The sequence below is a fragment of the Ailuropoda melanoleuca genome, chromosome 1 (genome assembly GCF_002007445.2).
Source record: "Ailuropoda melanoleuca isolate Jingjing chromosome 1, ASM200744v2, whole genome shotgun sequence".
Taxonomy (NCBI): Eukaryota; Metazoa; Chordata; class Mammalia; order Carnivora; family Ursidae; genus Ailuropoda; species Ailuropoda melanoleuca.
The window spans coordinates 196,779,743-196,804,960 of record NC_048218.1 but is presented as its reverse complement, the minus strand read 5'-3'; the positions used below and the strand labels follow the sequence as shown (position 1 = coordinate 196,804,960).

The following is a 25,218-nucleotide window of genomic DNA, read 5'->3' as shown; positions in this document are numbered from 1 at the left end:
TCCCTTTTCCCACTTTACATAACGACCTGTTCTCCTGGGAGATAGATCTATGTATTCCATCAGAGCGCTGTCCTGGGCAAACAGCATTTGCTCATAAATACTTGATCTATTTCTCTTCTCTTCATATTGACTACCCTTATTCATCTCTGTCCTTTCTCTGTAGCCTCTTTCTCCTTAATTTGTTTTCCGGATCTTAGAAGTCTTTGAATGGATGGGTTGAAAACAGTTTAAGGGAGTCGTCCTGGGAATCAATTTATCTTGTCTCAGAGAAGGACAGGGGTTAGCTAGGAACTTAGTAGAGTGTTGTTCCTTTGGGCTCCATCAAAGCTGTCAGAAATGGATCAAATGAGGAATTAAAATAAGACTTGCCTGGGGCCAGGTCTGTTGCAAGTGAAGGCATCACTGCTAATAACACAGACACACAGACACACACGGAATAGTTGTTGTTGATAGAGGACTTTCTCACACAAAAGAGCTCTTAAAAATGTTAAACTACCTCTCATTTTCATCTTCTACTTACACGGTCATTATTTCTTCGTTTTTCAAAGCTGCGTTTGGGAATGGCCTCCCAGTTCTGTATTCAGCTGTCGCAAGAGTTATGGGTAATAAAATAGGTTTGAGGAGAAAGAGTTTTGAAAGATCAAAATAATAGTAGCAAGTCTATTAAGGGGGCTTATCGTTGGACAGAGAGGTGTAAACACATAGTTTCTACCCATCCCTGGTGGATCTGTTCACCAAGGATTAAGGGAGATGTTTATACAACTTGGTGATGAATGGAAAGGAAAAAAATTGAATAGACGGGTTGGGCAGGCAGATGAGAAATGTGGGTAGGTAAACAAGAGATCGATTTAAAAGTAAAATGGTTATTGCCTGGACATTATTGAATGAAGCAGGGATTCTCAGTCCAAAGGGACTTCTGTTTTGCCTCTTTGCCTTTTACACCTTCCCTCCGTTTTATGAAAGAGAAAAATTTCATTCACAGTGATGGTATAGTTAAACGCTAGGTGAATACTGCTTAATTGAATTACCTACTGGAGTGTGTAATGGGGCTGCTGTCCTTTCATGAAATTATGTGTGCATCAGCTATGAGTAATTGAATGTAAATTAAGGGCAAGTTTGGCATACGCGTGCCAAATCATGGTTCAGATAATTCCCTTATCAATTACATATAATTGATGCCTGTTGACTTTTAAAAATATATATGAGAAATAACAGGTTTGCTTTTTTTGCATGTGGCTGTATTTTTAGCATAAGAAACTGATTTTCCATTAGCATAGAGTGAAAAAATTCACATACCAGGGATTTTTGAAATGGATTTGTTAATATTATTCATTTAAGGAGCATGCAGTTTTACGTGATTATTACATTTAAAATGGAAAGGAGCCCGGTATGTCCAAGGTTATGTGATTCTGCCTACGTTGTAGAACAAGGACAGTCGTATTCATCTAAATCACACCGTTTATATGAAGAAAAATAACAGGTCACAAAATGAGCAAGTATCTTACCTGTTTGGCGGATTGTAGATTTGAATGTGTAATCTGAGAGGACTGAGGGGACTCAAAGCCCTAAATTAGCACCGAAAGCATCAGTGGCCTCGTTAGCGGCGCAGCTCCGTTACTTACGTGAATTCCCGCTGCACTCACGCAAATGCATTCCTTAAGTATCTACATGGTCAGATCGCTTTTCAAAGGTGCCTGTTTCTCGGCTTATTTTTGGTTCCATCAGAAATTAAGTCTCTTTACATTTATTTTAATGTGCAGCACTCTCAAAGCAAACTTCCTTCCAGCCATTCATGCTTAGTGACATGGATGTTGCTGTGTTCACCCTGGCGGGTCCGCGAAGCTGAGGTCTACCCTTGGGGCCAGTACTCACCCTCCTGTGAGTGGCTGTTTTCTTTTTCTCATTTCCCCTTTTCAGCTTCAGTCTGATTCATAGTCTGCAGTGCACTGTTCATGACCCTCCCGCCGCCTCTGAATCCAGTATTTATTAATGCCGGGTCACCTACTCTACCTGTGTGCCAGGCCCAGTGTGCAGACAGGCTGCTGTTTCCCTGATGGGAGGTACATCACCCCCAATGTGTTAGCAATGCCAGTTATTTAAAACAAAATTATTTCAAATTGAATAGTACCTCTCTAATGACATCACTGTCACTTGTATTTTGATTATCTTCTTTTTTTGAGTATGCAAGAAAGGGGCATAGGTAGACAAGATGGAGGGAGTACATGAATATTGGTCACTTAGTCACCTCTGTGGTCATCATTAGTTAAAAACATCAGTGTATAAGGAAGTGTATGGCTTTGAGTTCCTGCGAAATCTTTTTCAATACTCTTTTCTTTATTCCTGTTCCAATTTTGACCCATCCACTTATGCATTTGTGTTTGATATCAAGGTCTTCGGGGTACTTCTCTTGACTTTCATTAGCTACTTGTGTTGTGAAGTGTGCTGGGTTTTATAATCTTGGCTTAGTTTAATTTTCCGATTGTGTATAATTCTAGATTTCTCTGGTTTTTAACTCCCCACTCAAAGTAGACCTTAGGATGACACCATTCTACTGTGTACCTTTTGGTACCTTTCTGCAAATCTATCTAAAGTTATACACATAGACGTACACAGATACACATTTGTTTTTCTTTTTAATAAAAATGGATTTGCATTCTTTGCACACTCACTATATATACTATACCACAACTTATTTTTAACAGTATTATGCTATAAAGATTATGTTTTGCTAATAAATGAAGCTGTAACTCAGTTTTTTAAAACTACCATTCTTCTCCATGGTATATATTTAACCCTGTCTCTCTGGATAGACATTTAAGTTATATCAAGTTTTTGCCATTGTTTTTCTAAACAAAGTTTTAGTAAGCATAGTTGAGCGTATTCAAAAGTAAAGCTGTAACAGAAGTAATAATCACATCACATGCTAAACAACTTGATCACTTGTATGGAGTTGAGAATTGTAACCATGTAACACAGCACAGTTATCTTAAACTTATATAACCAGAATTTACATGAATCTTGTTTCAGTTTCTCCACTCTGAATTGTGGTTCACTATTGTTTTCATTGATTGCCACATTCCTGTGGGATTCTCAAGCAGATGGGACCATGGGAGGGGAAAATGTGCAAGCAATGTGACTAGAGAATTTGAGAGAGGAAAAATTCTGATTTACCAGGCTGTGAACTCTGATAAGAAGTATGGAAGATTAGTTTGATGGTTAAGGAAAGTTGAAACTATGAAAAATGTTGAATGCCAGAGTCAAAGGAAGGTTTTCATAACCATTAAGATTATTCTAGCTTTTGCTTTCTTCATGTTTTTGCTTGAGCTGAGTCAAAAAATAACTTCTGTCCAACTTGATCCACACAAATTCCACCCATCCTTCAAACCCCCCCCCCACTAATTCTAATTCCTCAGGAATCTATAAAACTGAGTATATAAGATCATAACCTCTGAAGTAAAAGAGGCCTGCATTTGAATTGTGATTACACCACTAAATGGCTGGATACTTGTGAGAGTTTACTTAAATTCCCAAAGCCTCTGCTTTTCATTTATGGCTCACTTTTACGTGCTGGAGAAGAAGTTCAAGAAGAATAGTGGGGATAGTTGGAGGAGGGGTAGATGGGGCTAGAATATGCAGCTTTCTCAATGACAGGATGAATATACCATAAGAATATGGCTTCAAATCCACTTACCAAATAAGACAATGGCCTAATATTCCTAATTGAACTTTGTGGTGGTGGCCAGGTAACCCTAAAACCAAGCAGGATGGTTCCGTGAATTTTGATCTTAATCTCTCCCGTACATGTGCTCCAAGGGGATATTTTTCCCAACGTCGAATATTAAGTGGATGCAATAACATAAAAAGACTGGTGGTCTAAATTTTATTTAATACAGAACCACTAAGGACTACAGAAATAGAGTTCTGTTTATGGAAAATTCTCAGAAGTAAAAAAGGAGCATGCTATAAAAGGAGAGAAAGGAAGGAAAGTTTACCCGTCACCACCTGTTATTCCCCAAGTAGTTGACAGTTGTTGAGATTATTGTTCCATATCCTTTAATGCCAGACAGTGGAGATGAGTCTGGGCTCTAGGTGGAACACTTGGAGTAGCCGGAGGGGACGAAGGAGGGCAAGAGTCAACAACCTGCTGCTTTGCTTGACGTCGTGGCCACTGGCCTTTGTGGACTGTAGGATTCAGGACCGTAGGATTCTGGACCGTAGGATTCAGGACTGTGCCTGTTGGCGCCTCTTAGCTCTACATCAGTGTCAGGGCTACCTGAAAATCGCTGGCCCAGACCAAAGATTGCTAGACCCACATTTCATACTGGAAAGGAAAGGGCCTTCCTAAACGTGAGCTGACCCTTCTGTGTGCTTTCCCAGCTATTAAATCTTCTGCTGTTTTCCTTACCAGGCTCCAGATCTTTGGGCAGCCCACTCAAGATCCTTTTCCCAAAACCAGTAGCTTTTGACAATAGCTAGGAAATAAAATCATAATTAAAAGAGCCATCTCTTGGGGAAAAAAAAGAAATGTTGAAATCTGGTAAATCGGACAGATAGCGACTCCAGAAATTGGGGGGAGAAGGTAACTGGAGGGCACCCCTGCGGTTCTCAGTGCAGACACAGCCCATGCTTTGTTCTTCTTTGTGACTCTCACATCACATGCCTTGCACTTCATTATCTCCAATCAATCTGAATTGAAAAGACTGACTATAATTGTGTCAAAGGAATAAGAGTAATGTGTAGCTGTGTGACACCTGACAATCCAAATCACCAAAAGAAAAGATAGCAATTTGGGTGAAGCTAAGCGAATATCAAGCACAGTTACTGTTGGGTAGGGAATATTATTGAATGGGGGAGGGGACAGAAAGTGCAGTGTTCTGAAAAAAGATTGCTGTTGGTGACAGAAGACACTCAGCCTTGAAGACAGTACCCTGTATTTAAGGCAGCTATCTAGCGTCTGATAGAGGTGTTAGGAGAAAGCACCAAACCAATAACGGCATGAGTTCAGCCTTGGTTTGATATATTTCCTTTTTGTGTCCGTGCATACATACCTGTCCCATTTCTTTTCTCTGAAATCCAGATTCTGAACCCAGAGACATTTATGGATAAAATAGCTTTGTGCTGGTGTAGCACCATCTCAGTGATCCGCTCTGAAATGTGGCCTATGTTCCATGACCCCCAAAGATGATTAAAGGTCAGAATTGTTTTAGGTAGAAAAAAAGAAAGAAAGAAAGAAAGAAAAGAGAAGAAAAGAAAAAAGAAAAAGAAAAAAAAAGAAAGAAAATCCCAGCTGCCCCAGCGTTACTTATGTAGCATGGGATACTCTCTGCCACCAGAATGTGAGGCTGGATCACGTACCATCGATTGCACTCTTACTCCTTCTCATCCGTAGAGCGGCCTTTCCTAAACACCTCCAGGACAGAGACACTCTTGTCATTTCATTTCTTGGTCTGATGATGTCCTCCTACAAGAATACGAGTTTTCCAACCCACTCCTATGCCATTTGACTTAACTTTTAGATAGTAAGAATTTATAGTGTGATTATCTACTGCTGTCTTTGGGGTTTCATGACTCAAGGGTTACCAGTGAAAAATTCCTAGTACGATATGGACTAGATTCAGCTTAAGGGATTTTCTTAGCTGAATTTTATCTCCTTCCTGAGTCTCACTTACAAAATTTTCAAACATAGCATCCACTGATGGGGCAGGAATGACATGATAATTCACAAGGTCAGACTTTTTAAAAATGGACCTGTTAGGAAACACAATTTCTATTAAACTAAATGTAATATGATCACAAAACAAGCCAACTTGTAATGATAAAAACCACAGGTCTAAAAAACTGTACCTCAAGTGCCAAATCTAGTCCACTGCCCGTTTTATCTTTTGCACAGCCTGTGAACTAAGAATGCTTTGCAGGTACTCAAATGCTTGAAAAAGCCCAAAAGAATATTTTATAATTCATATAAATTATACGAAATTAAATTTCAGTGTCCACAAATAAACTTGTATTGGAACACACACACAAAATCAGTTTTCCAAAGCAGACTTTCTCATTAAAAGCAGTTTGGGGCTCCGTTTTTCAACTCAAGCGAAATACAACAGCCTCAACCACCACCAGATTTCCCATCCGTCGCCTGCTCTTTACCTCCTGTTCTCCCTTGGATCTTTTAGATATCGTCCTAGCACCCAGCTGTGCTGATTAGCTGGATTTCTCTGTGTCTTATTTTATAGATTGTTGGTATATTTTGTGGATATGTTTTACATTTTGTCCATCTGCTGCATTGAAACATCATTTTAACACTGATTTTAGGTGACCTCCAACTTTTAAGGTCCTAATGTAAGCAAGATCCTTTCATCTGCATATAAATGTGTGGGCTAGATTAGATCCAAGGGGAAAATTTTGTTGAGACATGACTGTTTTTATACATCTTTTTGATATGTAAAATTTTGTAATAAGTAGTTTAATGGCATTGCATTATAAATCCTTCCCAGATTGGGGTAGGTAATAATTGCATTTTTACTTTGGAATTAAAATGCCTTTAAAAAAAAATCTTATTTATTTGAGAGAGCACAAGTAGGGAGAGGGGCAGAGGGAGAGGAAGAAACAGACTCCCCTCTAAGCGGGGAGCCCAATGCAGGACTCGATCCCAGGACCCCAAGATGAGCTGAAGACAGATGCCTCGAATGCCTTTTAACATGGGACTTCATTATATTAATAACTCTCTTTTTAAGAGCTGACAATGTTTTATGAACAGGGCTGAAGGAGATCTGTAAAAGGAGGGAGAGGATGCAAACCTAGTTCAGGGGAGCTACATTAGAGAAGTTAGGGGCTTTCCCTGTGCATTTGTAAGCATCTCCTAAGATGCCAGGTTAATCTGCCGGTGACCGAGAAAGTGTCCAATTATTTTTCCATGACAGTTTTCTCATGAGCTTCTTGGGATCCCAGATCACTTTCAAATCTATAGAAAGCAGTGAAAAATGCACCTCTACATAGGCACACCGAATTTAGTATAAAATTTCAGGGACTTAAGGCTTGCTGAACTTACTTAAGGATCCCCTTGAACCTATTTGAAGTGTTTCAAAGATCTCTATTCTTTCGCAGCTGGTGTTTTCACAGAGCAAACTGGTAATATTCTCTTTAAATAAAACCTCTTTAAGGAAGTTGAGTTGTAGCAAATGCCTGTGAATTAAGGTGTAGAGAAGATAAATGAATAGAAAATATACAAAATGAATAGTTAGGCACATGCACAAAACTCTGCTGACACACAGACGCTCATACATAGAAATGTATGCAGTTACGCCAGTATTCCTTTGCCAGCCTGTGGCAAGCTAGTCACGTGGCTGGGGCAGTATATCAATCTGCATTTTATTTATTTTTTTCAATCTGCATTTTATTAAATGAAATAATTTCCAATATTCTCCAATTTGAATACTCCAGCAATAACATTATTAATTTTTAGGTTTTGAAAATGATAAATTAAGCATTTCCGTGTTCTTTCAGAGTAGAAAGGGAAATTACCTAGGGAAATTTAGTTTTTTGTGTGTGGTGCTCTCTCTAGCACACTTGACCTCAAATTTTGGAAACTCTCCTTGGTGTCTGAGCCATGTTTATTTCTAGAGAAGACAGCCATGTTGTTGTTTACTATTTTTACTTAGTAGCTTTCATAGTTGGCATTGAATATTTCACATCTTATTTAAGTTTCCTGACTTATTACATTTGACACTAAACTGACATGTTGGTGACTTTACAGGTTTTATAAAAATATAGCAAGAATCTTAAGTTTCTTTAAAACAATATATCATGTGTCAAAATGTATTTCTCAAAATGTTAAATGTAACTTTCATACAAATAGGTAGTGAGCACGTGTCACAATTTCATTTAGTGCGACCAGCAGGGTGGCAAAGCCAGTTCAGAAGAGAGAAATATCTCTGTTCCATAGCTATGTATATATCCATAGAGATATATAGTTATATCAATTCTATACATATAAATATAAAATTTTGGTGCCAGACCTGAGACCAGTTTTTTCTCTATCAATTATTTAACTTGCAGAATCCATTCATATTGAAAATTCCATACATTCAACGTTTCTAATAATAAAATGGATCCCTTTTGTTAGATCCATGCTTTTAAACCTCTAACATACATGACTTTCACCTGAATGATTATTGGGTTCCACTCCCAGGATTTCTATAAGCTTGGGGTAGCGCCTGGGAATCTGTGTTTCTACCAAGTTCCCAGCTGATACTGCTGTCCCACAGTTCACATTTTGAGAACCAGCGATCTAAACATAGGCTTTGTCTGAGGAGCAAGTGAAACTTCAGGGTGTGTTGATCAAAACCCCAAAGAAGTCAATGAAACCTCTGATGAGTTCTCTTTTTGTTTGTCCTGTGTTATTCCGATTTCCTTCTTTCCCCTCCTGTACACACACAGATCATCCGCTCCCAGCTGCACTCCAGGGACGCTCCCTGTATTCGGACATCTCAAATTCCTAATATGGGTCAAACTCCCACTGCCTTCCCCATAGAGACCTAGACTCCCTCCTCATTTGTCTTATTTCCGTCAACTATTTCAATTTCATTATAAGCCAGGGCTAGAATTCTCCAAGTCATGTGTTGTAAACTAGAATGTGCTTTTTATTTTTAAATGATCATGGACAGAGTTTCTCTGAGGGGAGATTTTTAGTTTTCAGAAGTTTGAAATTACAAAGAGATAATCCCTCTGCTTTCAATCTGCCAGTTCCCTGATCTGTTCTCCTGTGATGTGGCCTCAATGCCTTGTAAGAAATAAAAGCTTCAGACACTTCCGGAAAGCTTGGGAATGGTAGTAATATCAAATCAGGAAGGATGCTAGTCCTGGCCATCTCTTGGAAGGACAGCTTTTGAAGAATGATACATGAGAAGCCAGCCTTCCAGAAGTCGGGCCAAGTTGGTTAAGGGGTAGTTAGAGACAGGAGATAGTAAAGGCATGCTTCAGGAGTTTGGTAGGGAAAGGAAGGAGAGATTAATTTTCAGAAAAATGTAACAAGATCAGCCCAAGAGGAATTTGTTTAGGAGAAGGGGAACCATTGAAAGCAGAAAAATTAATGAATTTCTGGGTAAGGGAGAGGATTTCAGGAAGAGTACAGAAATAAGGTTTGAAAGGAAAGGAGAGGCTAATCTGGAGACTAGATGAAGTGGTTAGCTTTGAACAGGAAAGAAACCTTTTTAGGCTAGAGGAGAGACGATGCAGGCTAGCAGATGGCCGTGAGATCACACATGAGAGGGAGGGAGGATCAGGCATCTTAGAAGCTAGAAGGCTAGAGAACGCTGTGGTGGATGAGTACATCTCTGGCAGAGTCCGTGTTGGACAGACTTTGTCATCCGCCAGCCTAGCAGAACGTTCTTCCACCTCGTCCGCTGCCCTACAGTCAGGTTCAGTGGATAAGGTTGAGGTAATGATGACCTCCACATATGATGTTGATTTTCTTTGCTTTCATGCAGACAAATCGCCCTGTATAACAGACACTACTCTAGTTAACGGGATTTGACACTGCATGTGGATGTTTCTTACATGCTGCGAGTCCATTCCGGCCAGTAGATGAGGCTCAACTCCTTCCCTTTTGTGCTAGTGCCTTCTACCTATGTGGGGAACCAAAGTGTAAATGACAGCCATCTGCCCCTAGTTCCTCAGCTTCACAAAAGCAAAGGAAGTCCCTCAATGAGGTAAATGTGCCCAGTGATATCATTTATGAACACTTAATAGAATAGTTGAAAACTTCCTGGGAATTTTATGTGGGAGTTGTTTTAGAAGGTTCTATGTGAAATCGTTTATTTCAAAGCACAGCCTCTCTTTCTGGTAAAAATATGATTTGACCTCTTACCAGTGCTGGTTTAGGAAAGGACGCTCACTCTTAGAAGTAATTGATAGGGTACACTGAGGCTAAATTCCTCAGGTCATTCACGTGGAGTCAGGAGCATGTATGTGTCTCTTTCCAGGACCACGAAACCTCCTTTCCCAGGGCGCTCTCAGCTCAGAGACTCTCCCCACGGTGGTGCTTTCTAGATGGTGAGTGTTTCTCTATTTCATGGAGTGGTGGGGGTTGCGGAAGCAGCAGGACAGTGCACTGATGGATGGAGTGGAATGGACCCTGGTTTTCCAAGGGATTATTCAGAAACCCTTCATGTGGCTGTGTGACCGGTATTTGCACATCAAACTATGTGCACTCGCTGATGTTGCAACACACTTTCCTGAAGTCGTTTTTCCCAGAGAATGTTGGTTAACTTGGGCTGAACTTCTCAGCATCAAATTGCCCAAGCTGACATTGCCCTTCCTGTGCCCCCTACCTTTTCCCGAAACATGTTGAGGTCTTATCTGAAATTCAGGCCAGTAGATGGATACAATACACAGGAGATGGGTACTAATTTCTCTGTCCTTTGCTTATTGTGGAACTTTCGTATATTTCCATTAGCTATCATTTCAGTATGAGTATACATTTTTACAAAAATGTGGAAATTTTCAGTTGCATTCACATCCACTTTGCTGAGCATGACCTATTGAATGCATAATATTTCAGCTATTTTCTGATTGGTTGGTGGGTTCATTTTCCATGGCAAGCATCCCTCACTCCCTAGATGCTGTCTAACCCAGTCTTTCTATCACATAACAATACATCTCCTTATCTACTGCCTGGTGTATCTACTGCCTGGTGTATCGACTACCCGCTGTCTCTCTTGTCTATGTGGACACGTGATTTTCACTGTAAACATTTCTTTGGTTGATCTGGGGTTGTGTCTGAGAGGATATAAATGTGGACGAGAGTGCGACAGGATGTGTGAATGTGTGAACAGTACTGCGAAGGTGAACACTTGTATTTATAACAGATCTAACCCACGTGAATCATGACCTAGGTTTTCATTACTAGCTTGTCACCTACCTCTGAAGATAATTTACACTGCTTTCCTCCAGCTGCTTTATTCCCTCATAATGAGGAGCAGAGTCATGTGTTTTTTCCTGAATTCACGGGAAGCAACTAAATATTTGAGAAAAGTTTAGAAATGTATATGAATTGTTCTATATACAGTCTGTTCTATATACATTCGTAGATAAAACTACAAGTGTGAAGTTAGTTATATTCCATAGATATAAAAACCTTTAAAAGGTGATCACGCTTATGGTTAAAAAGAACTAAAGTAGAATAAGTACTTCTGAGATAGATTTTATTTCCCTGTTGCTTTTAGGGGGGCAGAGACTGTGATTGTCTTGTTTCTCAGCTCATTTCCTTTGGAGAGAAGCTACTCATTAAATATTTATGATTTTTGAATGATTATTTGCATTTTGAGTTATTCCCTCTAGGACTATGTATTTTGTAGAAAATCTATTTATAATCTTTGGACTCTGTTAGATAGATTTAAGTGAGGAGGAACATAATTCTTTTGAGTATTAAGAATAATCAGAATAGTGTCTACAAACCCAAAGTTTCCAATTTTTTTTCCCCCAAACCACAGATACAGCCCAGTCTCTCTTAGGAATGCTTAAATAATTATTTTACTGTTTTGGCTTTCTTTAGACATGGCTTAGGGACTCAGTCTTGAAGTGAAATGAATCCTTCAAAACCAGATGTGGTCCGTGGCTCTGCATCTTCAAGCTTTTTTTTTTTCCCCCCCAAAATGAGAATCACTTCCTTGAGAAGTCTGGCTAACTATGGGGTTCCTCTCCCCAACTTTATTTACTTAATAAATACATACTGAGTCCCAGCTCTGTTTAAGGTCCTGTGCTAATGTCTGGAGACATACAAGAGTAACTGAAACACAGACCTTTAAAGAGGCAGATATCTCTGTCTCCTAGCTATTTATGAAGATAGTTTCTACAAGAGGTATAAACTAAATGTGACTATGCATAAAGGTAGGAGCCGTGAATTCTGTGTGGAGTCGGGAGGATGGGACAGAGGAATGTTTCTCAGAAGAGGTAGCATTTAAGTTGGCCCTTAGGAGACAAGTAAGATTCAGTTAGGGAGATGTGATGGGGAAGGGCATAGGTTCCACAGACATGGAGGTTCTGAGGTTTTCTAAATTTAGGAACTGGCCAGCCGTCCGGCAGGACTGGAATGTAAAGATTTTGAGTGGCATAATAGAAGGGAAGGTTGTAAATTGGGTGCTAGATCACAGGACTCTGAATGCCACGTACATATTTTTTTTTTCCCCTAGCAACTTCTGCTGATCGCTTTTACCGAATAGACAGATCTCAGGTAAGTTTTCTTGAGCCTATTTGTGAAATTGAAAAATCCCCAGATCAACAGACTTTATTGGTAGCTCATCTTATACATTTTTCTAATGTAAACCCTAAAACATTTACAAATTCCAGAATGATACTCATAGCCAAAGTTATGCTGTTTTTAAATTTGTCTTCACATGTTTTGTGATTTATGGACTCATGATCTGACCTTGCAAATGAGTACGGAAAATAGCTAGGCTTGTGGATGTTATCACCAGCCTGCACTCTAAATTATCTCGCACACTGCTACTTTTATTACTTCCGAGGCCCATTTTATGGCTTTTTAAGTGTATTTGGGTTAGCAAGTTCGACACCTCAGGTGTGTATTTATGCTACTCAGTTGCAAGTCATCACTTCCCAGAGTTCCGTAATGAGAAAAAAATTGCTTATGCCCAATAATAAGTGTTTCCACTGTCCAAATTCTCCTGCAAAAAAGAAAAAGAAGAAGGAGAAGAAATAATAATACAGCATGGAATCCAGTGATAAAATCAGTTGTTAATCACACCACTTAGCTTTGGCTGATCCAGGGGTCCCAGTCCAGCTTACTGCACAACTCTTGCTGGGCCAAACCACAGCTGTGGTGCTGCTGCTTTGAAAGTATTTGGGAAGAAGGGGCAGACCCATCTCTGGTTATACCTGACAAGACCCTGGTCAAGCAGGAATCCCAAACCAAGAGGGATTCACCTCTTCCCCTTACCTGCCTCTTGCTACAATGTTGCTTCAGGAATGGATGTCCACTGGTTGGGCCTCTGAAAATACGCTGTGGTCTTTGATATGTCATAGACTTTCATTATCCCTCAAGACCAAGGATGCTTTGTTTTGTTACCTACCTAACAGATGATAGATTTGAGCATCCTGTCAGTCCTCTGACAGACTTCCTTTCCTTCCTTAGGAACATTTGCACTTTGTGATGGAGATTTCCCAAGATGAGATTTTTATTCTGGACCCAGATATGGTGTTGTCACAGCAGGCGGGGACACCTCCAGGAATGCCCGACCTGGTGGTGGAGCAAGCCTCAGGGTGAGTACGCCCTTCCTTGGTGACGTGGTAGCGAGGCTGACCATAGCGCGACATCCATGTCTGATGTGGCTTTGCACTTGACATTTCTAATGACATCAAACTACCTTGAAATACAGGTTTTCTTGCTGTGTTTCATTAGCATGTAGCATAACTGGTTCCATTCTATGTCTGTCTTTTGAATAGCTGCATAGAATTACTCTTTCCCACCAAGACTTGTACCATGTCTGAGCCTTCTTTACCCACCACATCCACACTTCTTACCCAATTATAAAGTACTAGTATTTGCATTGGTGCATATATGTCTATAATGCTTGTATTATCCAAAGGAAAATGGGCACAGGCGGTTTGACTCTTCTCTCCTCCACCACTTCCTCCTTCTTTTTTTTGCTATATCCAGGCAGCCTGAGACATAGATTGCATAATAATAACTATGACATATCAAGAAGTTATTATGAGCCACATACTGTCCTTTCTTATATCCCTACCACCACTTCAGAGAGACCTAATCATCAGAAGTGCTCTGTGCTTATTTCCTGATCCGTAAAATGGAAATGAAACCTACTCAGAGAATTGTTTGAGAATTAAATGAATTGATACATATGAAGTATTTGGGAGAGTTCTTGACACTTGGTAGACACTCATTAAATATGATGCTACTAAAACGACCATCATCAGCTCTGTCATGTCACAGTGCCCCCGCCCACCTGGTACTGTTATTATCCTAAATCCACAGATACCAAAATTGAGGCTTAGAAGGTTCTTTAACTTTGCCAGTATTGCACAGAAGATGGAAGGCAAAATTGAGATTTGGTCCCAGGTTTTACGCTAAAGCCCATGCATTTAATCACTACGTTTAACCACCAAAATATTATTAATATTTCTAGGTTATTTCAGCAATTCCAAAATATTTATTTAGAGGACTTTTTATGTGCCAGCTACTAGTATAAGCACTTTTAGGAAACAACGGCGCAAAAATAAAAAAACGAAAATCTCTGCCCTTGTAAAGTCTGATGAAGTTTGATGTCTTCCTGGTATATGGAGGCCAAAGGGTTAAAATAAGTATTTCCCTGGAAGGCACACACGCATGCACTCAAATAGCGTTTGCGAATTGTGTACACACACATGCACATACACACACACACATATACATATATATATGTAGACATGTTCACTTGAGTTAACCCTTATGCCTGTTTACTCCTCTGCACTAATTTATTTGAGCATTGCTGCCATTTCTGAATATTTCTCACTCTGCCAAGGCCAGCTGGTATCAATGATATGTATCAAGTCAAGAGAAGACAAAAGTGGCAGGATAGGGCAGGTATATAGCGGCATTTAGGAAGCCAGAGCTAGTGATATCAGATATGTATCCCTGGGCATCCTGGAAGGTGGTGGAGAAACCCATCTTCACACTCCATGTCCTATAAATCCAGAGATGTTGGGCCGTCCTGCAGGGGCAGTGGGCATTAGAGTTTCTCTGTCCTCTTGCCCAACCTGATCTTGGCTGCAGTTTTCGATCTGGTAAAGAGTAAACCCATTCTGCCACAGTCACCCTGCTCGTTGCCCTCTCTCTGTACCAAATAATGGCCAAAAGAAATGGCTTTGTCCTGGGTTAATCCTCTATTAGCCCTAGCTCCAAAAGCAAAGTGGCCCAAAGTAGCCTGAAAGTGCACTGGAACTTCAGTCAGTCCCTTTCTTATTTCAGATCAGTTGCCCCCTCTGGAAATGAACAAGGACAGGAAAGCAGTGAAAGAGGATGGGCTTTGTTATTTCCTAATTTCCATTTCTACATCATGTCCCATTACTTCTTATTTGTATCACATATAAAATTATTTAGTCTTTTTTTATAACTTATTTGTTTATTTGAGAGAGAGAGAGAGAGAGAGGGCACAGAGGGAGAGTGAGAGGCAGAAGCAGACTTGCCGCTGAGCAGGGAGCCCCACATGGAGCTCGATCCCAGATCCTGAGATCATGACCTGAGCTGAAGGCAGATGCTTAACCGATTGAACCACCCCGGTGCCCCTAAAATTACTTAACCTTCAAGGGCAGTTTTCTCATCTGTAGAAGGCAGAAGCACACAAATAGTTCATGATACTTGAGAAAATTAAATAATAAATGTGAAGAAGTCACTAGTAAATACCCCTCAAAAATTAGTTTCCCATCTCGCACTTAGACAGGAACCCTCTTGAGACCCAGCAGAGTCAGTCGCATGCTGGCTTTGACCGCCTGAACGCCTGGTGCCTTGCTTTCCCCCCAGAATGTCCGACTGGTGGAATCCGGCCCTACGGAAACGGATGCTGAGCGATAGTGGGCTGGGAACGATGATACCTCCGCATTATGAGGACTCGGATTTGAGAGATCTCAGCCACTCCCGTGTGCTACAGTAAGAGCGCTCTCTGTTCCTTCCCTGTGCACCCCTGTGATCGGCGGGAGAGAAGAGCCGGGAGAGAAGATCTCACCAGGGGCCAGGGGTCTCTATTCAGTGGGGCTCCCTCTGTCTCCTGTGCCACCCTGTGGTTCCCCATCTTACTCACTTGGCTCACTTTTCCCAGCCCCAAGCTCCTCATGGAGCTTCACTTTCCTTTTCTGTTGCTTCCCAGCCGCACTGAGACCACGCGTGTGTATCTATAAGTACTTTGAACGTCACCAATGTTTGCTTTACTGGAATCCAGTGTTTACTGGATGTCCCTGTGTTTGCCGCACCATGAAGACATGCGTGAGAGAGATTGTGAAGAGTTTGGAAGTTACATAGAGTTTTTTCATTTGTGGGAACATTTCCACTTGCTGGTGCAATTCTGTTTCGTGTGTCTCCAGTCCTGAGCCTCCGTGTGGCATAGTTACCTGGTTTTGTTGGCTGAAGTCTGGAGCTGCTCTCAGTCACCCAGTGTCTTTGGGTAAATGATGCATTTGTTCCTAGACTGGAATAGTAGGTGTGTTTTCTGCTGAGGTCTGATCATGGTCAGAAAGGAGGATGAATGCTGGAGTTTTGCAACAGTGTTGGCACGTTTCTGTCTGGGGACTCTTTTCTCCCTGTGATACCTCCTTGAGGTTGCAGATTCTAGGTGCAGTCAGTGGTCATGGATACATTCTTTCACCCCATCTCAGAGGTTACACAAGTTTGTTGCAATTCATAATATGAGGCTGGTGTTCAAGCCTATCCAAGGTCCTAATTGAATGGGGACGATGCCCTTGTTACTGTGCAGTCTTACAATTTTTACAAGATAAAAAGATGAAGAGTCTTAAAAGTCTAGGGTTAACCAAAGAGGCATTTCTAAAGGAAGACCACAGTAATTTTGGTATGAAGGGGGGAAAAAGTGAGAAATCTGGNGTTATTATCCTAAATCCACAGATACCAAAATTGAGGCTTAGAAGGTTCTTTAACTTTGCCAGTATTGCACAGAAGATGGAAGGCAAAATTGAGATTTGGTCCCAGGTTTTACGCTAAAGCCCATGCATTTAATCACTACGTTTAACCACCAAAATATTATTAATATTTCTAGGTTATTTCAGCAATTCCAAAATATTTATTTAGAGGACTTTTTATGTGCCAGCTACTAGTATAAGCACTTTTAGGAAACAACGGCGCAAAAATAAAAAAACGAAAATCTCTGCCCTTGTAAAGTCTGATGAAGTTTGATGTCTTCCTGGTATATGGAGGCCAAAGGGTTAAAATAAGTATTTCCCTGGAAGGCACACACGCATGCACTCAAATAGCGTTTGCGAATTGTGTACACACACATGCACATACACACACACACATATACATATATATATGTAGACATGTTCACTTGAGTTAACCCTTATGCCTGTTTACTCCTCTGCACTAATTTATTTGAGCATTGCTGCCATTTCTGAATATTTCTCACTCTGCCAAGGCCAGCTGGTATCAATGATATGTATCAAGTCAAGAGAAGACAAAAGTGGCAGGGTAGGGCAGGTATATAGCGGCATTTAGGAAGCCAGAGCTAGTGATATCAGATATGTATCCCTGGGCATCCTGGAAGGTGGTGGAGAAGCCCATCTTCACACTCCATGTCCTATAAATCCAGAGATGTTGGGCCGTCCTGCAGGGGCAGTGGGCATTAGAGTTTCTCTGTCCTCTTGCCCAACCTGATCTTGGCTGCAGTTTTCGATCTGGTAAAGAGTAAACCCATTCTGCCACAGTCACCCTGCTCGTTGCCCTCTCTCTGTACCAAATAATGGCCAAAAGAAATGGCTTTGTCCTGGGTTAATCCTCTATTAGCCCTAGCTCCAAAAGCAAAGTGGCCCAAAGTAGCCTGAAAGTGCACTGGAACTTCAGTCAGTCCCTTTCTTATTTCAGATCAGTTGCCCCCTCTGGAAATGAACAAGGACAGGAAAGCAGTGAAAGAGGATGGGCTTTGTTATTTCCTAATTTCCATTTCTACATCATGTCCCATTACTTCTTATTTGTATCACATATAAAATTATTTAGTCTTTTTTTATAACTTATTTGTTTATTTGAGAGAGAGAGAGAGAGAGAGGGCACAGAGGGAGAGTGAGAGGCAGAAGCAGACTTGCCGCTGAGCAGGGAGCCCCACATGGAGCTCGATCCCAGATCCTGAGATCATGACCTGAGCTGAAGGCAGATGCTTAACCGATTGAACCACCCCGGTGCCCCTAAAATTACTTAACCTTCAAGGGCAGTTTTCTCATCTGTAGAAGGCAGAAGCACACAAATAGTTCATGATACTTGAGAAAATTAAATAATAAATGTGAAGAAGTCACTAGTAAATACCCCTCAAAAATTAGTTTCCCATCTCGCACTTAGACAGGAACCCTCTTGAGACCCAGCAGAGTCAGTCGCATGCTGGCTTTGACCGCCTGAACGCCTGGTGCCTTGCTTTCCCCCCAGAATGTCCGACTGGTGGAATCCAGCCCTACGGAAACGGATGCTGAGCGATAGTGGGCTGGGAACGATGATACCTCCGCATTATGAGGACTCGGATTTGAGAGATCTCAGCCACTCCCGTGTGCTACAGTAAGAGCGCTCTCTGTTCCTTCCCTGTGCACCCCTGTGATCGGCGGGAGAGAAGAGCCGGGAGAGAAGATCTCACCAGGGGCCAGGGGTCTCTATTCAGTGGGGCTCCCTCTGTCTCCTGTGCCACCCTGTGGTTCCCCATCTTACTCACTTGGCTCACTTTTCCCAGCCCCAAGCTCCTCATGGAGCTTCACTTTCCTTTTCTGTTGCTTCCCAGCCGCACTGAGACCACGCGTGTGTATCTATAAGTACTTTGAACGTCACCAGTGTTTGCTTTACTGGAATCCAGTGTTTACTGGATGTCCCTGTGTTTGCCGCACCATGAAGACATGCGTGAGAGAGATTGTGAAGAGTTTGGAAGTTACATAGAGTTTTTTCATTTGTGGGAACATTTCCACTTGCTGGTGCAATTCTGTTTCGTGTGTCTCCAGTCCTGAGCCTCCGTGTGGCATAGTTACCTGGTTTTGTTGGCTGAAGTCTGGAGCTGCTCTCAGTCACCCAGTGTCTTTGGGTAAATGATGCATTTGTTCCTAGACTGGAATAGTAGGTGTGTTTTCTGCTGAGGTCTGATCATGGTCAGAAAGGAGGATGAATGCTGGAGTTTTGCAACAGTGTTGGCACGTTTCTGTCTGGGGACTCTTTTCTCCCTGTGATACCTCCTTGAGGTTGCAGATTCTAGGTGCAGTCAGTGGTCATGGATACATTCTTTCACCCCATCTCAGAGGTTACACAAGTTTGTTGCAATTCATAATATGAGGCTGGTGTTCAAGCCTATCCAAGGTCCTAATTGAATGGGGACGATGCCCTTGTTACTGTGCAGTCTTACAATTTTTACAAGATAAAAAGATGAAGAGTCTTAAAAGTCTAGGGTTAACCAAAGAGGCATTTCTAAAGGAAGACCACAGTAATTTTGGTATGAAGGGGGGAAAAAGTGAGAAATCTGGAGCTAAATACTTTGTTGGTGGGAAGGGTCCGCTCAGATATCCCAGGGGCAAAAAGTGACTTCCTTTTAATTGCTCCTCTGTACTACCTCTTATATTGTATGAAGAGTAGAAAGGAAAAAGTGAAATACTGTGGATTTTCCTTTTTAATCAAACCAAGTTAGATTTCGATCGCTTACAATTCAGGGTGTTTGTCCATTTCTTTTTTAAATGGAATTGATGCTTGTGAACCACAATGAGTCAGCCACCCATTGATGGCTAAAAATGTGGCCCTCTAGCTGTGGGCAGATTTATTTGAAAATTAGAGTTTAGACAGAGAAATAGAAATTACGCCTAGACAAACCAGATGAGTATTGTAGCTGTTCTTACAGACAAGCTATTTCCAAAAATAGAGAGTGATCTCACTCTGGTTTCCTGTGTCCTGATTTTTCCATATGGAGTATATTACAATACATATCATGATATGTGAAGTGATTGTTTGTAAGGTAGTAAATATTCTTCATAAAATCACAAATAAGCATACAACTTTATATAAGAGCCAGGTTCTTAAAACTCTCTATAAAAATCAACTCTTATTCTTCATTTGGGTTATATTATCCTTTCAGAGATTTCTCTTAATTTTTTATTGATCTTTACTTGGCAGCTGTCAGTTGTCCTGGTCACTTATATTACCTTAGCTCTTATGTGCACTGGATCAGTTAACTTCTTAAATTTTTTTCCTGTCCAAATCACCTTGAAAACAAAGTAACACTCAAAAAATTCTCCCTAGCCTTTGAGTCTGTCTAGCTGAATCTCTGGACATTGTAGAACAGAGACAAGTCAGCCCCCCGACCCCCCAGGTTCTGTCTGAATCCCTGACTCACAGAATACAGGAGCATAATAAAACAGTTGTTTTCAATCACTACAATAAAGTGTTTCAATCACTAAAAATAAGTGTTTTCAATCACTAAAAATAAGTAAGTACTGTACCCTACCTCAAGTTATCTATTAATTCCTTAATTTTTTTATTATTATTACTGTGTCCATTAATTCCTTAGAAAGAACAGCTCTTTATTTCCTTCAGAGATCATCTCTGATGCAAAGAGGTATAATTGCAGTTATAGAATAATTCAGTTATATAATACATAGATACTATATACCGTGTTAGTAATAGCTAATATTGACAGAATGTCTCCTACTTGCTTTGTGCCATCGCTAAATTATCTTTAATTCTTTTAACAACTTTTAAATCTTGCTGTTGCTTGGCAGATGAGTAAACTTACAGAGTTTAAAATATTCATTGTGGATCACACAAGATAGCAAGAGTGGGAATTGTGGTTTGAGTCAGGTTGGCTTGACTTCTGACTTCATGCTTTTTCTGACCATACAGCACTACCTCCTGGAAGGGCTGGTGCAAAGGCATGGTGCCCACAGCCCCATGGCCCAAGAATGGTTTACTTTGGCTTCTATTTCTTTTAGTATTTGTAAAGTGTCTGGGGAATCTTTAAAAAGAGATTGAAATTTTTAAAAAGGTAGACTTTGATTTAGTAAAGTATTAAATATATATTAAATTTGCCCCAATCTAAGTAAGTACAAAAATTATTTGAAAGGTCATGTGTTTTGTTTCTTATGATTCCACATGTGAACAAAGGGGGGAAAGAGTCAAACAGTGTAGAATTTCCTGAAAAAGTTAAAAGTAGAGCTACCCTGTGACCCAGCGATTGCCCTACTTGATATTTATCCAAAGGATACAAACGTAGTGATTCAAAGGAGCACAGGCAAACCCTAATGTTTATAGCAGCCATGTCCACAATAGTCAAAACATGGAAAGAGCCCAGATGTCTATTGATAGATGAATGGATAAAGATGTGGTGCATATATACAATGGAATATTACTGAACCATCGGAAAAATGAAATCTTGCCATTTACAGTGATGTGGATGGAACTAGAGGGTATTATGCTAAGTGGAATGAGTCAGAGAGGACACACACCATGTGATTTCACTCATATGTGGAATTTAAGAAACAAAACAGAAGAACATAGGGGAAGGGAAGGAAAAATAAGAGGAAAACAGAGAGGGAGGCAAATCATAAGAAACTCTTAACTATAGGGAACAAACTGAGGGTTGCTGGAGGGAAGAGGGTGGGGGATGGGGTAACTGGGTGATGGGCATTAAGGAGGGCACGTGATGTACTGAGCCCTGCGTGTCATATGCAACTGATGAATCACTGAATTCTACCCCTGAAACTAATAATACAATATATGTTAAGTAAATTGAATTTAAATATTTTTTTTAAAGAGGCAAATCAAGAAACAGACTCCTAAGTATAGAGAACAAACTGATGGTTACCAGAAGGGAGGTGGGTGGAGGGATGGGTGAAACAGGTGATGGGGATTAAGGAGGGCACCTGTGATGAGCACCAGGTGTTGTATGGAAGTGTTGAATCCCTATATCGTACACCTGAAGCTAATATTACATGTATGGTAACTAACTGGAATTTAAATAAAAACTGTAAAAAATTATATGAAGGGTACTCATGGGCCAAACACCCTGAAATCGTATGTTGTTTTATGTTACTATCTGCATTAGGTCTTTCTTTCAGTCCATAAACAACATACAGTAACATACAAATATGTATTGCTTTATGGACTTTTTTGTTCGTATTATCTTTCTACTTTTCATTACCTGTGTTGAGCAATGCCTACACTTTTCAGACTTGCCATTTCATTCACTGGTCGTATTTTTAAAATGTATTCATATTGATACATGTAGTTTTTAATTAACTCTAATTGGTATAGAATATTGCCTCATTAATACTCTGTAACTTATTTCTCCATTTTGATAGTGATTTCTAATATTTTATAATTTCAAAAATGCAGTGAATACCCTGCGGCGTGGATCCTGTGTTGCAGGGTGCGCGCGCAGTTTCAACTTGGCTTGATAGTCCCAGCAGGAATATGAAAAATAGGTATGCAAAAAAAAAAAAGGCGTGAAGAATTACTGTAACATTTTAGGTACAACTAGCATCTGCTGCTTTCAGCTTTAAAGCCCCAGTCAGCTTGGAGACAGGGAAAGTCCAAGTCTAACATCATGTTTGCGGTATTAAATAACCCACTATATAAAAAGATCAAAAGGGAAATTTTAAATTCTTAGAACTGAAAATACTCTTTATCGAGTCTGCAGAAACCACTAAAGTCTTACTCACAGGATGATTTATGACTCTAAATTCACTTATCAAAGGAAAAATGATTCAGACAAATAAAACATTCAGTTTGACAAACTGGAAAAAGAATCCCAGAGTAGAAAACAAAGGAACAAGAGGGAAGAGGAATAATAAAGACAGAAATCACTGACGAGGAGAATAAAACAAATGATTAACCTAGACTAAAATGTTAAAATACTGATTCTTTAGTAAAAGGTAAGAGACAAAATCCTGAGAAGACTGACTTTAAAAATAGTAAATACAGGAAACAGAAAGGAATGTAACTGCAATGCTTTACGACCTCCTTCTTCCTCCACGGCACCCGGGCTGCACCTGCTCAAGGTGACTCTTTCCCCTCCAAACTCCAAATGACCCAACCCCTCGCAGTATCCTCAGAGTTGTCTCCTTGTTTTAACTTTTGTTTCTAAGATCCATCACCCTCCCTTCTACTTCAGGGAGAGTAAGATGGAATGAACAAATTGGATGAATTTGATTTCTAGTATTACTGGAACTGGTTACCTTTACATTGTAACTCCATTTAGAAACATTATAATTTTATAAAGAAGGTATAGATAGTCCCATTATACACAGGTCCTCTAGGAGAGAGTATCATTCCAAAGAAGGAAGTACAACACAAATAGGGTCTTCAAAACCTGTGAACACAGTAAAAAACAACCTTTAAGAACCAATTTTGAGATAAATTGGTGAGAGGTGGTTGACTCGCATTATTGCTGCTAGAATCATAATGAATTTGTCTTTAGGTTCAAAAAATGTTTTCAGTGTCTAAGAAAGTTCTACTTAAAATAATATTCTGGAAACATGTTTGCTCTTATCATTAATTATACCACCAAAATTAGTGACAAGGCTGTATTTCATTTTTGCAGAAGATTTATAAGGAAGGAATTAACTGGAATTTTAGCAAACAGAATCTCAGTCCTAAGGCAGACTTTTCTCAACTTTAAGATCTATGAGATTTAAAAAAAAAAATAGCACTTGACTGAAAACTCTAGTATATTCTTAAGTTATTTTTTGAGAAGGACAGACATGAGTTGGATGGGTTAAGGGAAAACAAGTAAAGGGACGGGGAGGTACTTATTTTCTGAAAAAGAATAATCTTTTTTAGGTTTTTTTTTTTTTTTTGGTTTATGTGAAACCCCCAAAACTGACTGAAAGATGTGCACTTTTTCTTAGTGTCTCCAAATCCTAAATCTGAAAGAAGTAAGATAAAGGTCACACAGGTAAAAATAGAATATCTTGCCATGGGACTAACACAAGGGGGAAGAGTGTAGAGAACCACCCAAAGGCAGACATTCCATCCAGACATCTGTGTCTACGCAGGTGTCTGTTACCTGATCAGCTAAGCAGGGCTAATGGTTTATATGATCTACAGTCTCTAAGAGATTATGTTATCAAAAATCAAACTGTAATGTATCTGGTTTGATTATTTTCATTGGGATTCTAAGAAACAGTTTGAGTCATTTAGTTAGTCATTTATTGAGTAAATAAATATTGAGCACCTTCTAGGTAGGAACGGTATACCTAGTATATGGATATATACACACACTCCCATACACCTAGGCAATGAAGATGTAAACTAAGCAAGAAATTATTATTGCCTTTGAAGAGCTTACATTCAAAGGGGAAAAATTCCACAAATCAATTATTAGAGTTCTCTCTGCTGAGTGCAGTAATGGATAGGTGCATAAGGTGTTCTGGAAACAAGGATTTGCTGCTTCCTCCAGATTTCACTTTTTTATTTTTATATGAAAAGAATGAGTATTTAAAGAAATAATGAAAACGTTAGCCTCAAAGGAAAGAGGCTTTTTAAGGGCTCCAAGTTTATTTTCTTCCACCTTTATTCATGAGCAGATAAGTATCTGCTTTTCATCATTATGTAACCAGAAATGCTCCCCGAATAATTGAATGTACTCAGTACTCAGTGTAGTATCACTCTACCTGACGTGTGCTTAGGCAAGTTTGTACAACTAGCAAGTTATTTAGGGATATCCGAAATACCTAATAATACTTTAAAAATTGGCTTTTTCGGGTAGCCTAAAATTCTGAACCACCATGTGCAGAAGATAATCCTGAAACCTCCCCCTTCCACAAACTCAGTCACTCTCGGAGTGAGAAGGGTAAGAGTTTCAGATCCCCCTCTTGTCTTCCAACTACTTCCCTTACCCAGTTTCTTCAGGAACATTAGGCGATGGCCTGACTCTAATAAAAAGGGTAATTGTGCTTATTGTCACAACTCCAGGTTCTCACCAGGAGGACAGCCCGTTGGGCAGTGATTGGGTTGTGGAAATATCCTTTGAGCATCACAATCTGATAAGAGGGAGAAAAGTAATCTTCTTAGTGGGATGTGGGTTTTGCTGGAATCTGTCTTAGAGATGAAATCAGGGCTGTCTGGATGGAGACATAGTCCCTTGCATCTGTTTCACTAAGATAGTTGGTTCCCATCCTCCTTACCTTTGACTGGTCTAAATCTTATTCTCCCTGCCTCATCACTGAAGCTGGAAGAGCTCCAGTTTATCTAACATATATCTTCCTTTCTTCTTTTTCTCCCTGCCTAACCTCCCTCCAGTTGTTACCCTCCCTATTTAGCCAAGCACACAATATTCTGTTCTTTTGGGTATGTAAAATATTGAATAAGAAAATTTTCTCTATTCTTTTTATAATTGCTCCTGAAACAGTTAAGTATATGGGGGCCTTAAACCTTTTGTCCGATATGGAGTTCCATTTCCAAGTTCAGTTACGGGCAAAGCCAGATTAGAATTCTTTAGGTATCAGATTTCATTTCGACCCACTTTGAAGAAAAATCTC

The 25,218-nt window shown here is 40.1% G+C and overlaps 1 protein-coding gene across 1 annotated transcript in view; it reads left to right on the top strand.

The window, feature by feature from the left end:
• The window catches only part of DGKI (diacylglycerol kinase iota), a 402,958-nt gene that overhangs the window by 325,724 nt on the left and 52,016 nt on the right, over positions 1 to 25,218 (top strand). The window contains exons 24-28 of the mRNA XM_034647002.1: positions 9,978 to 10,047; positions 12,186 to 12,226; positions 13,145 to 13,272; positions 15,530 to 15,655; positions 18,146 to 18,271. Of these exons, the coding sequence (XP_034502893.1) occupies positions 9,978 to 10,047; positions 12,186 to 12,226; positions 13,145 to 13,272; positions 15,530 to 15,655; positions 18,146 to 18,271 (491 nt within the window). The remainder of the gene's footprint in view (positions 1 to 9,977; positions 10,048 to 12,185; positions 12,227 to 13,144; positions 13,273 to 15,529; positions 15,656 to 18,145; positions 18,272 to 25,218) is intronic.